The following is a 13,756-nucleotide window of genomic DNA, read 5'->3' as shown; positions in this document are numbered from 1 at the left end:
TTAACCAGAGGAGACATAAAGTAAACAAGTATACGTATGCTATGTCAGGTGCTGACAAATGCTATGAAAGGAAATAATGGGAGGTGAGGGGATAGAGAATGATGGGGTAGATACTCTTTGATGTTTAGAATGAGAAATCTTTGATACCAGGAAATGTTACGTATAGTGTTTTAGGTTTTAAAACATAGATAATTTGTATTTGAAAATATCTTCCTAAAAATTAGTTAACTTAAGGTTTGGCTGCTTAAGAAGGATACAAAACTTGGCTTACATGGAGCTTCCCATTCCCTGACAACGTTGAGGCATTAATGTAATTAGATTAAAACATATCCAAAGTAACTTTGACCCCAGAATGTAGTCTCTTCTCCATTCCCTTCCCCACCTCCATAATATAGAGAACCTGGACCTTGAAACCTTATAGTTGAATTAATTATGTTTTTAGATTTAAAGTATCTGGAGGGCTTCCTCTGATGCATGTGAGAATTTCTGATCAGAAGATGAAAGACATGCTCCGTTTGATTAACAGTATACCCTTGCCACAGAAATCATCTGCACAGTCTCCAGAGAGACAGGTAAATAGAGATAATAAAAATGCTAAATATCTTTATATTTGTATATATGGTGAGTTTTTTTCGTCTTTTTGTGAGCTGTTTTGTTTTTCAATATTGTTTAGGGCCAGTTTCATTTGTTTGATACATTTTTGAGGTTTAATGTGGTTGATTCTGTACAGAACTGCATATGGCATTGAATAAATAAAGACTGTAGCCTATTTTCGTTTTGGAGTGGTGGTAGAAAGTCTGTTATAGGGAATGACGGAAAGAAAGATACATAAATGAAAGGAAAAATGTTTTTCAAATTTAGGAAATGTGTTTTAAATAAAGCTAAATATAGAAATCTTCTTTAAAATGTTGCAAAATATAATGATCATTATAAAATTTTCTTATATGTTAGACTTAAAAGTTCTAGGTCACTTTACTTGGAATTGATCTTTACAACATAAATGTCGGACTTCCATTTACTTTGAAATGAAATTTGAGAGAGCCAACTAATGTTGATACCATTTTCCAGGAACCTGTCAAAAAGATGTATAATTAATATTGTAATAGACAGCAATTGAATGCCACACAATGATAGGTAGACTTACCTACTAGAGTTGAACATGGTTCTGCCCTTGTAAATGCAGGTGGTGGTCTTAATAATAAGTAAACTCCAGCCAGCCATTAGTTAGGTGATTGCATAATGTTCTTTGTTGGAAGATTTGTGTGCTGTGTATGTGTCTTTCCATCTCTCTCTATCCTCTGTTACTTTTTCAGTATTTCTCTCATTTATGTACATTTAATCCTGCTAAATTAGTATGTTTAGAAAACTTTTTGTGTTATTTTCTAGGTATCCTCAATTCCTATTACACCAGCTAGGACAAAAGGCCTACTTGGTACGCCACTGTTGCTAGATGGAGTGGAATCAGGTGAGGAAGGTAAAATGTTCTTTATTAAACCAAACCTAGAGATAAACTTTTCAGAAAATAAAGGAATTGTGAAAGTGTTATAGTAATTTACTGGCTTTATTTCCAGTTGTGCTACTAACCAACAGTGAGACATCGAGTCATTTATTTTTATTTAAGGCCAAGTTTCTTTGTTTGAATAAAAGTATTTTTGTGATTGACAGTGTTTAAGATTCTAAATAAGCTGCTTTTTTTTGCCCTGATCTCTACTTGATTCTTTTCTCTATCTCTGGTATAACTGATCTTTTTTGATTTTGAACTAGAATGTAAACTTTATGAGGACAAGGATAATGTCTGTCCTGGTCACCCTGGTGTCCTTAGCGGCTGGTACAGATGGATATGTGATAGATGATACCCAGTAAATATTTTATTGAAAATTGAATGAATAAACTAAAGTGAAAAACAATCAGAATTGTTGAAGAAGAAAATAGAAGGGCAGTTTGATTTTATATATGATTATCCCATGCCAGGTTGAGTCACTCTGTGGGACTTAGAAAGAAGCTATATTCTGATTCTGAATATGAAGGTTATGTCTAATAAATGAATTTTACTTTTGAGAGATTTCAGTTTGAGTGTTTTATGCAGTTTTCGATGGACGTTCTCTCAAGTCAATTGTCTTCTTCCTTTAGAGTCTGATGATGAGTATTTTGATGCTGAGGATGGAGACACACAGACTGGTAAAAGTATGAAAGGGTCAGACATAAAAACGGTTGCTGAGGCCCCAAATGAGGAGCTCATTAATCTTCTACTGAAGTTTGAAGTTAAAGAGGTATGTATATTTGTTTTGTCCATAAACAAATATATTCTTGTTACTGCTGTCCTTATAAACTGTCTCATGCTAGACCCAAACGTTAAGTATATTTAAAATGTGGTACTCTATCTTCCCTACTGCCACCCCCCACACACACACATACTTCTAAGAAAATGAAATGTTATTTTGTAAAAACTGATATAAGTGTGATCTGTGGTATATATCTGGTCTATTCTGGACAAGCTCGAGACTCTTAATTAGGATTTTCTTTTCTGTAGAAAATTTCTGTGAGATGTTTACTTTAATATTTTTCAACTTTTAAGCCAAATAATATAGTTTATTGTCACATTTATAATTTAGAAAAATGTAAGCAACCTAAATTTGCAACATGGCTTTTACAGCCATTAAAAGTCCGGTAGTAATAAAAGAAAACATCGACATGGAGAGATGGTCACCACATATCTTTATTTGGGGGAAAAAAAAGCGATTACAATTCCAAGGATATTATGATTCCATTTAGAAGATAAACACACACATACACACTTTTTTTTAATAAATGACAGTGTTCATCTCTATGTGGTGGGATTATAGTTTTTCATTTCTGCCTGTTTGCTTTTATACATGTTAAAAATTTTTTAAATGAATGTGAATTGCTTTGGAATAAAACACAAAAGGTATAAAAAGGAGGTATTTCTTATTGACTGCTTTATATCTAAGTATTATTGGTATTTTTTTAAAGAAAGATATGTTCTCCATGTTTAGACTTCTTTGACTTCTCTCTTTCTCTCATACTCTCATCTAACATAGAAGAAAACCCCTTGACTTTACCTTCAAAATGTATTCAAATGATTGCTCTTTCCTTCCACAGCTATTGCACTGTCCACATCACCATCATCTCTTGCTTGGACTATTGCAATAGCCCCCCGTCTCTCTGCTTCCATCATGTACTCTGTTCTTCACACGGTAGCTAGAGTGATACTATATTTAATCTTATTTTTAAAAAATATTTACTTAATTTTTTGACTGCGTTGGGTCTTAGTTGTGGTATGCGGGATCTTTTGTTGTGGCACGCAGGCTTCTCTCTAGTTGTGGTGTGCAGGTTTTCTCTTTCTAGTTGAGGCATGTGGGCTTAGTTGCCCCATGCCATGTGGAATTTCAGTTCCCCGACCAGGGATCGAACTGTGTGCTTTGCATTGGAAGGCAGACTCTTCACCACTGGACCACCAGGGAAGTCCCTAGAGTGATTCTTTTAAAGGGAAAGTCAGATCATGCCATTGCTTTGCTCGTAACCCTACACGGGCTTCCCATCTCACTCACAGTAAAGAGCTAAATTCTTCCCATGGCCTACAAAGCCTTACATGGTCTACAAGTCACACCATGTGACTTCTTTGGCTTCATCTGCTGTTCTCTTCTTCCTTGCTCATTTTGCTCCAGCCATATTTCATTTATTCCTTCCATAAATGTTTATCAAGTGTCATCATGTACCAGGCATTGTTTTAGATACTAGAGCTACAGCAGTAAGCAGAGTTCTTCCTCATGGAGCTTACACTTGCCTTTTGTTCTTTCTTGTATATACCAAAGCATATTCTTTGTGCTTGCTGTTTCCTTTGCCTGGAAAACTCTTTTCTTGCATGACTTGCTTCTTTACTTCCTTTAGAAATGGCATCTTATTGGAAAGGCCTGACCACGCAACACAAAATAGCAACCTTTGCTTTTCCCCATCCTCCCTAGAATGTAAGCTTCTTGAAGACAAGGACTTTGTCTGTCCTGGTCATTTTGATGTTCTTAGTGGCTGGTACACCCTCATACATGGAAGATGATGCTCAGTAAATATTTTATTGAGTATTGAATGAATGAACTAAAGTGATAAACAATCAAAATCATCTAAGAAAAAATAGTAGTGCTGTTTGAAATATTTTTCCCAATTTGACCTTTTTTTGCCATTCCGAAGTTTTAAATATTTCTGTGGTGAAATCTATCTAATTTTTTCTTTATATTCTAGTTTTGGTGTGTGTTTAGAAAATTAGCCTCCATTACAAAAACATTTACCCATGATTTTATTTATTGTTTTATGATTTTAATGCTTTCATTTAAATCACTGATTTATTTGAAATTTATTTTTGTATATCAATTCAGTACTGAATATCTTACTGTACTGTTTTATTGTTTCTGTTTTTCAGTTGACACTCCTGATTTTTCTTAGGTATATGATTATATCACTGCTAATAATATTAGTTTTTGCTTTTTTTTCAGCATTTATATTTTTCCAGTTACTGTGGCTGGCTTATAGGTGTTCCCAAAATGTGATAGTTCAAAACAACTATTTTATCTTGCTGACAGTTTTGTGGGTTAGGAATTCTGGAAGGGCCCAGCTTAGTAATTTTTGCATGTAGTCTTTCACATGCTTTCAGTCACATTTGACTAGAGTAGCAGTGACCTGAACTCTCAGAGGGCCTCATGACTCACTCATGAGGCTGGCAGTTGATACTGGCTGTTGGCTGAGACCTCGGCTGGGACTGTTGACCACAGTACCAACTCACGGCCTCCTGACCATGGCAGCTTCAGGGTAGTTGAACTTTTTACATGGCAACTAGCTTCCCCCAGAATGAGAAGTCCCAGGTGGAAGCTTCATGGCCTTTTTTGACTTTGGAAATCCTTATAGTATCACTTCCTCTGTACTCTATTGATTGAAGCAGTCACAACCCTGCCCAAATTCTGTGGGGATGGGGCAAAGACCGCCATCTCTTGATGGAGATCAAAGAACTTGCATGTTTTAAAAATGGCAACATATATGTTTTATTTTTCATTGGCTAAATATACTGGCTATCATTTCTACAATAAATTTGAATAGTAGTGTAATAGTAAATGTCGTTGTCCTACTTTTTGACATTAATGGAGATGATTCTTATATCACCAGACATGACTTTTAGTTTTGAGATAAAGGTTTTAAAAAATCATATTCAGGAAGAATTCATACATGCCTATTTTTACTAAATTAAAAAAGTAAATCAATAAGGATATAAAATTTCATCATGATTTTTAGATAGATGTAGTTATATTCTCAATAATAGAATGTAGGATAGCTTCCAATCATGGTAAATAACTTGATGGTAATAGAAGAGTATGAGCAAAATTTCTACTATGGTCATGATTATATATATGAAGAAGGATTTTGTATTTTTAAGTATGATTCAAAGCACTTATCTGCCTTTCATTGGCTGTCCTGATTGTTTTAGGTGATTTTGGAATTTACCAAACAACAGAAGGAAGAAGATACAATTCTAGTGTTTAATGTTACTCAGTTAGGAACAGAGGCTACAATGAGAACATTTGATTTAACTGCGGTAACTTACTTAAAGAAAATCAGCTTGGATTACCATGAAATTCAAGGTAATAGCCATAAAATTAGAAATAATAGACAGTAACAGACTTAGTATCACTTTTGAGTATCTGAAACACATTCATTTGTATAGTAATAATTATAATAAATAAAAGCTAGCAGTGTTCTAAGCATTTTATAAATAATAACTCATTTAATCCTTGTAACAATGCTATAAGATAGGCAATGCTATTATCTCCAATTTACACAAGAGGAAACAAAGTCATAAATTGGTTACATAATTTACCCAAGGTCACACTGCTAGTTAGTTAGTGGCTGAACCATGATTAAAACCCTAGAAATCTGGCCCTAGGGTCTGTATTCTTAACTACTATGATCTACTCAAGAGAGTCCATATAAATCCCCTTTATATAGGGAGTATTATTCCCATTTTACAAACAAAGGAAGGTTAAATAAAGAGAGATTAAGTGACTTACTCAAGATCATGCATCTTACGAATAGCAAAACCTAGAATTTATCTCTGGTCTTATAATATTGAAGTTCTTGTTCTTTTGATTCAATAGTGTTCATATATCAGAAGCAGCATCAGGTTATAAAAATGAAAATGGAGAGACATAAAATTAATTCTTTCAGAAGCTTTTATGGTTTATGCATTTTAGTGTACATCTTGTATACTCATTGGATGAGGAATGAAGGAATGGGTGAATCTACAGTAATTAAGGTTACCTAATATTTGCCTAGTATTTTAGTCAAATATAAAGACCTATTTTTTTGTTATTTTTTAAATAGCTCTAACTAAAATTAACCTCAGCTTAGAAGAAAAATGTTTTATGTGTTAGTAAGCTCCTATAAGCACTGTGGAGAGATGGAGTTTACATTACTGTCTTAAGGGGAAAAATACAAATAATAAATTTTCTAGGCTATTTTTTCCTTTAGAGAAGGTTATTTCAGTGGAAAATTCTGAGATATCTCAGAAACAGGAGTTATAAAACTGCAAATAATAAAAGATGGATAAAAGAGTGGATAAATCACTTCTCCCTCCATGGCTTCTGGAGGTAGTTCCTTGGGACATGTACATGAGGATATAGAGGATATCTGGTGGTACCTGTTGTTTTTAAATTTAAAGAAATTTAACAATTCCCCTCCCTTCAAAAAACTATTTCCTCTTCTGTGTAAGCCTTCTCTTAGTCTAAACAAAGGAAAATTATTTAAATTTCCTTAATATGAGTGAAATTTTAGAGCTCAACAGAATACTGCATATTTTTCTAGTTCAACCTCTTTGTTATGTAGTTGAGAAAACTGAAGTTAAATAGTTTTTGGTAAAGGTAGAGATGAATTAGAATTCATATTTCCTGATTCTTAGCGCCCGTAGTCTTCTGCTGCCTTACAAATGCACATATGGTCTTAAAAATATCTAGAGAAGTTTTGATTACTTTTGAACACAGATGTAAGATCAAAGAAAATAAATACAGTATGCATGTTTTTAAGTAAGTTGGATGTCAGAGGTAAGGTAAGGATTTGGATTGGCTTATTTCTTTACCAGTGATGACCTTAATATTTAATAACCATGAAAATATGTGCAGATAGTCTTTTAAAGCTTAATTAATAAAATTTTTTAAGAAGAAAAAGACATGTTGAAAATTCCAAATGTAAAAAAGAGCAATTTATTTGAAACACTTTTTTTTTTCTTTTCCTTTAATCTAGGGTCCAAAAAGAAGCCCCTTCACTTGATTAGCTCTTCTGACAAACCTGGATTAGATCTCTTAAAAGCAGAGTACATTAAGGTAAGGGTCATAGAATGTTTATATATTTATTGTATACTCTAAACTATCCTCTGGAAGGAAAAAGATGACAGTAGATTATTAAAGGCTCTTGTGTATCATAGGTTTGAATCATAGGGATATCTCCTGTTTCTCTGTCCATTTGCACACCTCTTTCTCTTTCACTCAAGTAAGGACTAGGATTTTACAAAGTCACACTTCTTGTCCACAAAGATGGAAGCCTGGGATGAAGTAGGTCTTACTACTGTCTTCTGGGGCACATTCACCTACCTACATTCATTGTATGTGTAGGTGATATTTGGCTAAGTATCCTACATCAAAAGGGATAAAGTCAAATTGAATTTGGTTCAGAAGAGAATTGCCAGGATTCGGAAGGACTCAAAAATATGTTATATGAAGAATGTTGAAGAATGTTATATGAACTGATGGTATTCAGCTTCATTCAAGATTAGTTGATTTATTTAATTATTCAATAACTGTTGAACGTCTTTTGTGTCAGGTTGTGTTAGGATACAGAGATGAAAAACATTCTCTATTCTCAAGGAATTTATAGACCAGTAGGGAGATAGGTAAACAACAATTAAAATATAACGTGTTTTATGGATGCCAAGGGGGGAAAGTGGGGGGGGGGTGTGATGTGATGAATTGGGAGATTGCGATTGGCATGTATACACTGATGTGTATAAAATGGATAACTAATAAGAATCTGCTGTATAAAAAAATAAATAAAATAAAATTCAAAAAATATATAATGTGTTTGATTCTTTAATAAGGAAGAACACAAAGCATTATGGGAGCAGGGAGGCAGGGATATTGATCTAGCCAGAAGGCTTCTCACAGGAGGTAAAACTTTGAATTTACTGTGTATGTTCCCAAGGGACATAACTTGAACCAATTGGTTATTATGATAGGAGATAGATTTTAAAAGATATTGATTGATTGATTATTTATTTATTTTAATTTTTTTGGCTGCACTGGGTCTTAGTTGTGGCACGCAGGATCTTCATTTCGGCATGTGGGATCTTTAGTTGCGGCATGCATGTGGGATCTAGTTCCCTGACCAGGCATTGAACCCGGGCCCCCTGCATTGGGAGCACGGAGTCTTACCCACTGGACCACCAGGGAAGTCCCAGGAGACAGATTTTTGATTCAGTGTGAAGACCTCATTAAATCAAACTTCTCTAAAGTTTGGATTTCTAAGAAAATGAGGTTTCTTTCACTGGAGATATCCTAAAATAGACTTGCTGAAGACTTTCTAAAGGTATTTAAACATTAGGTGATAGATGGGCTAGACTACCTTTAAACCTTCTAACCCTCAGAGTTTATCATTCTGATCCCTAGCTGCAGTTTCTCAAAAGTGAATAATGCCATGCTCTCCTCTGTTTGAAGAGGAGAACAAGTTTTTACTCTTAATGATAAATAAATAGATTTGGATGTAACTTTAAAATAATGATAATAAAATTAATATATAATGTATTTTAAAATAGTTATAACTGAATATAAATAAATTAAGTAAAGATTATAAGTAAATGATTCATTTACTTTGGTCTTAATTCCTTCTTTAGAACTTTTTTTTTCTTTCTTTTTTTTTTTTTTTTTAGGCTGATAAGAATGGACCCAGTTTTCAAACTAGTTTTGAAAAAACTGAACAAACACTTAAGGTAAGAAATTCTGTTAAAAGAATAGATCCTGTTTGAAAATAACCTACTCTGGAAGTCTTCAGTATCCTTTGAGGAACCATTAAAAGTTATAAATTAGCCTCATAAATGTCTACCATGCTCTGTGTTTATGATTCAGGATAATAATACTGTTATTTAACTCATTTATCACATCCTAATTATTTCTAAAGGAGGGAATGCTGTAGATGAGGGAACTTTGATTTACAAAGAACCAACAGGATTCTGAACAAACCAAACTAGATACTGTCTTTTAATGCAGGGCTCAGAAAGTATGTGAAATACAAGGAGAGATGTTGAGTACTTCTGGATCTATACTAAGGTACTCAAGTAGAGGAAGAAGAGGCAAAATGTAATTTCAGAATACAGTAAAAAGAAAATGAGAGAAATGAGTTTCAGATTATACTTTTGAGAGATGGGAAAATCTGTTGAATATTGAATCTTCCTTTTAATAATTTTTATATCCACTTAGTATCTTGAAGCAATGACAAGAAGTCCTTTTGTATAAAAAGTGATTTTTAAAAAAATTCAATTTGCTATTAGAAAGTCATATATTCTTTAAAGCAATTTGTGTTGCTATTTTAGATTTCTGGAGTTATTGTTTTTAAAAATACAATATTTTCTCCTATAAGCTATATATTCTTTTTTTTTTTAATGATAGGACCATAATTGTGGTTTTAGAAGATTATTTAGTGACTGAGAACTCACTCTTAATTGCATTTTTTATATTTAAATCTCATGAATGTCACATTTGAATTTTTTTTTTAACATCTTTATTGGAGTATAATTGTTTTACAGTGTTGTGTTAGTTTCTGCTGTATAACAGAGAGAATCAGCTGTATGCATACATATATCCCCATATCCTCATACCTTATGGGGATTCCCTTGTATGCTATTTGTTGCTTTTCCCTTGCTGCTTTTAATATTTTTCTTTGTATTTAATTTTTGGTAGTTTGATTAATATGTGTCTCAGCGTTTTTCTCTTTGGGTTTATCCTGTATGGTACTCAACGTGCTTCCTGGACTTGATTGGCTAATTCCTCTCCCATGTTAAGGAAGTTTAATGTTGTCCCGGAGGTCTCTGAGACTGTCCTCAGTTCTTTTCATTCTTTTTTCTTTATTCTGCTCCCTGGCAGTTATCTCCACCATTTTATCTTCCAGCTCACTTATCCGTTCTTCTGCCTCAGTTATTCTGTTATTGATTCCTTCTAGAGTATTTTTAATTTCAGTAATTGTGTTGTTCATCATTGTTTGCTCTTTAGTTCTTCTAGATCCTTGTTAAATGTTTCTTGTATTTTCTCCATTCTGTTTCCGAGATTTTGGATCATCTTTACTATCATTACTCTGAATTCTTTCTCAGGTAAGTTGCCTATTTCGTCTTCATTTATTTGGTCTTGTAGGTTTTTACCTTGCTCCTTCGTCTGTAACATATTTTTTTGTCGTTTCATTTTTTTTTTTGATGGGTGGTGCTGTATTCCTGTCTTACTGGTTGTTTGGCCTGAGACGTCCAGCACTGGAGTTTGCAGGCAGTTGGGTAGAGCTGGGTCTCAGTGCTGAGATGAGGACCTCTGGGAGGCCTCACTCTGATTGATATTCCCTGGGATCTGAGGTTCTCTGTTAGTCCAGCGGTTTGGACTCGGAGCTCCCACCACAGGAGCTCAGGCCTGACCTCCAGCCTGGGAACCAAGATCCCGCAAGCTTTTTCTTTTTCCTTTGTGCTTAGTCTAGATGCACTTGCTCATAGGGGGCTGCGTGCAGAGGCCTCGCGCCCAGCCCTTCACACCAGAGTTCCTAGTGCGAACCAGCTTCTGCTGACACTGTAGCTTCAACGGCCATGTGCAGAGCCTGAAATCATTTCTTAACACGGTGGTAATACATGGTGATTCTGGAGTAGCCATGTGCAGAGCCTGAAATCATTTCTTAACACGGTGGTAATACATGGTGATTCTGGAGTTTCATGTTCTAACTTATATGTTTTATATAATCATAATAGTAGTCATCAAAGATTCCGAAAAGTGATATATATATTGAATATTGGAATGGCCATGACAGGCAGATTGTAGGCTCTGTGGTAATTAGGCTTGGGAAATGGAGTAATTAGGTTACCTTGATACTCAAATGAACCCCCAAAATGTGTAAGTATTATTTACTCTCCATATATTCCCTGTTTAAGGCTGTGAGTTGTGAGTCTTCCTCTCTTCTCTCTTCCTTTTAAGTGGTGTACGGCAGTGATACAAGTCTAGTTAGGAGCCTTTTGCATGCATCATGCAGACTACTGGTATAATTGGCCTGGGAAACTAATTTTCTTTTTAAAATATTTCTAGGTGGCTTTTTCATCTTTAAACCTGTTGCTGCATACACAAGCTCTTCTCTCTTCTATTAATTACCTGACAACCATTATTCCATCAGATGGCCAAAACATGGGTGATACCAAGGAAGTACAAGTTTCTACTGAAAAGCAACAAAAAAATTCAGCTCTGCAGAAAAGTATGAAAAGCACTGTTTTGTTTCTTGTTAGTAAGGGTTTTAGAGTTGTAGAGCTAAATGGGGAATCTTAGAGACCATCTAGTTAGTCATTTACATGCCATTTTGCCTACCTTTGTTCTTTCCTTCAAACTGAGTCATACGTGGGTGCCTGATATGTAAGATAAATGTAATTAATACTGTTGTTTAAAAAAAAATGTTTTTGTTCTTATTCTGGTGGTGATGGGGGATGCCTTTATATGGATATTAGGGGAAGAAGACCTGTATTTATTCTGAGCTCTTCCTTCTCTCAGTGGCTCCTGAAAGGACACTATAGAGGGTTAATCTTCCCTAACATTTTACAGATAAGGAAATCAAGACCCAGAGGCATGAGGGCCAGGGTGCAGGGATAGCATCGCATTGGATAAGAGCCCAGCTTTCGGATCAGAAAGAACTCAGTTCAAATCCTGACTCTGCTACTTAAACTATGGGACCATAGGCATATTATTTAATATTCAGTAACTTCCTTGAGTTTCAATGTCGTTGTCTTTATGTATTTTAAGTTTTTTCTTGCTTTTACATTATCAAAGTAGTATGTCTCACTATTAAAAATGCAAACTATATAAAAGAATATATAAAGCAAAAAAATATTTGAAATACTTAAGAATTTGAGAATTTTAAAATTATTTTAAGCAGAACCATGGTTCACTTAATATAGGGAAGAAACCTTAATAGAGTGTATATTACTAGAATCCACTGTGATAGAATTGCTTTGTTTATATGCAGTGATTGTATCCTCTAAGGAGAGTGACATTATTCACTTCAGGCTGTTTGCCAAGTTGAATGCTTTCTGTGTTATTGTTTGTGATGAGAAGAACAATATTGCTGAAATCAAGATTCAAGGTAAAAGTTCTCATGATATTAAAAATTGTTTAAAAGATAAGCTTGTTTTTGTTTTTGTTTTTTGCAATGCTAAAGTATATATAAAATGGAAGGCTCTGAGCTGTGAAAACTGGATTATTTTATTTTGTGACATAATTGGATTGCATGTTTTCTTAACTCTTTGAGAGTTGAACCACACATACTGGTGTCTTGGACCGTTTTGAGAGTTGTCTCAGAGGTGAAAGGAATACTAATGTCAATGTAGGGATGCTGTTGATGAGCTAAGTGTCAACCCAGAATTCAGTTTAAGGTCTGTGAATACGCTTTATCTTGGTACAAATGCAAAGCAACCTTATCATGAAGAACAAATCCTATGAACCCATTATGTTCTTTTAGGCAAAATCTGCTAAAATGAATGTAGATTTTTTTCTCTGACTCTATCTTTACCAGCTCATTGTGATCTGGTAAAGGTAAAGAATATGTTTAATATGATTCTTGAAAAACTTAAAACCCAGAAAACTAGGGTTTTTCTTTGCTCTTTCTAAACTGGCAGTGCATCTACTAGTCTGAATTTGATTCATGAAACTCTTATAGTCTCCATGTAAATGACTGGATATAAGGTGTAAAGAATTTACTAAAATCCTAAGATAATCTATCTGCACTAGATGTAGTTTTTTCACAAGGTTGAAAATTCAGATAATTATTTTTTAATGAGTTTATAGATTTCATTGTTCATAAAACTAAAAATATCTAATATTACACTTATTTATCAATTGTGAGTTCAAACATTGCTAAATTTATAAAAATATCACCTACAGAATAAAGTTATTCAATGGAAGAAAAATGTTCAGATCTTATTATGGTATCTATAGAAATTATAATAATATAATTTTTTTTCCAGGACTCGATTCTTCCCTTTCTCTTCAGTCAAGAAAACAGTCACTATTTGCCAGATTGGAAAATATTATTGTCACAGATGTTGATCCTAAGACAGTTCATAAAAAAGTAGGTGATAGTAAATCATTAATATTTTTTGATGATTGAATGTGAGACTTTATTTTAAAATATATTTTATTTTTTAAAATACTAATGACTAATAACTAATAACTATACTAATAATACTAATGACTAATAACTAATAACTATACTAATGACTAATAACTAATAACTATACTAATATACTAATATACTAATACTATAATAGTATAATAGTATAATAGTATTAGTATAGTAGTATAATAGTAATAGTATAATAGTATAATAACTATACTAATATACTAATACTAACTATACTAATATACTAATACTAATAACTAATATTTTGATAGAAAAATGTTTCTATAATGATTATAAACCCTTTTAA

The 13,756-nt window shown here is 33.6% G+C and overlaps 1 protein-coding gene across 6 annotated transcripts in view; it reads left to right on the top strand.

Moving 5' to 3' along the window:
* VPS13C (vacuolar protein sorting 13 homolog C) overlaps positions 1 to 13,756 on the top strand; it is a 182,326-nt gene that overhangs the window by 75,123 nt on the left and 93,447 nt on the right. For 4 of the 6 annotated variants that reach the window (XM_082444517.1, XM_082444514.1, XM_082444516.1 and 1 more), the window contains 9 exons: positions 443 to 572; positions 1,387 to 1,465; positions 2,131 to 2,270; positions 5,489 to 5,642; positions 7,297 to 7,376; positions 8,975 to 9,034; positions 11,373 to 11,535; positions 12,298 to 12,414; positions 13,295 to 13,398. In XM_082444517.1, coding sequence (XP_082300643.1) covers positions 443 to 572; positions 1,387 to 1,465; positions 2,131 to 2,270; positions 5,489 to 5,642; positions 7,297 to 7,376; positions 8,975 to 9,034; positions 11,373 to 11,535; positions 12,298 to 12,414; positions 13,295 to 13,398 — 1,027 coding nt within the window. Of the gene's footprint in view, positions 1 to 442; positions 573 to 1,386; positions 1,475 to 2,130; positions 2,271 to 5,488; positions 5,643 to 7,296; positions 7,377 to 8,974; positions 9,035 to 11,372; positions 11,536 to 12,297; positions 12,415 to 13,294; positions 13,399 to 13,756 lie in introns of all 6 variants that reach the window. The other 2 variants (XM_082444513.1, XM_082444515.1) reach the window with 1 other exon arrangement.

Source organism: Balaenoptera physalus (assembly GCF_965194825.1).
Source record: "Balaenoptera physalus genome assembly, chromosome: 2".
NCBI classification, from domain to species: Eukaryota; Metazoa; Chordata; class Mammalia; order Artiodactyla; family Balaenopteridae; genus Balaenoptera; species Balaenoptera physalus.
The sequence above is the reverse complement of the archived record's forward strand: the minus strand, read 5'-3'. Positions and strand labels throughout refer to the sequence as shown.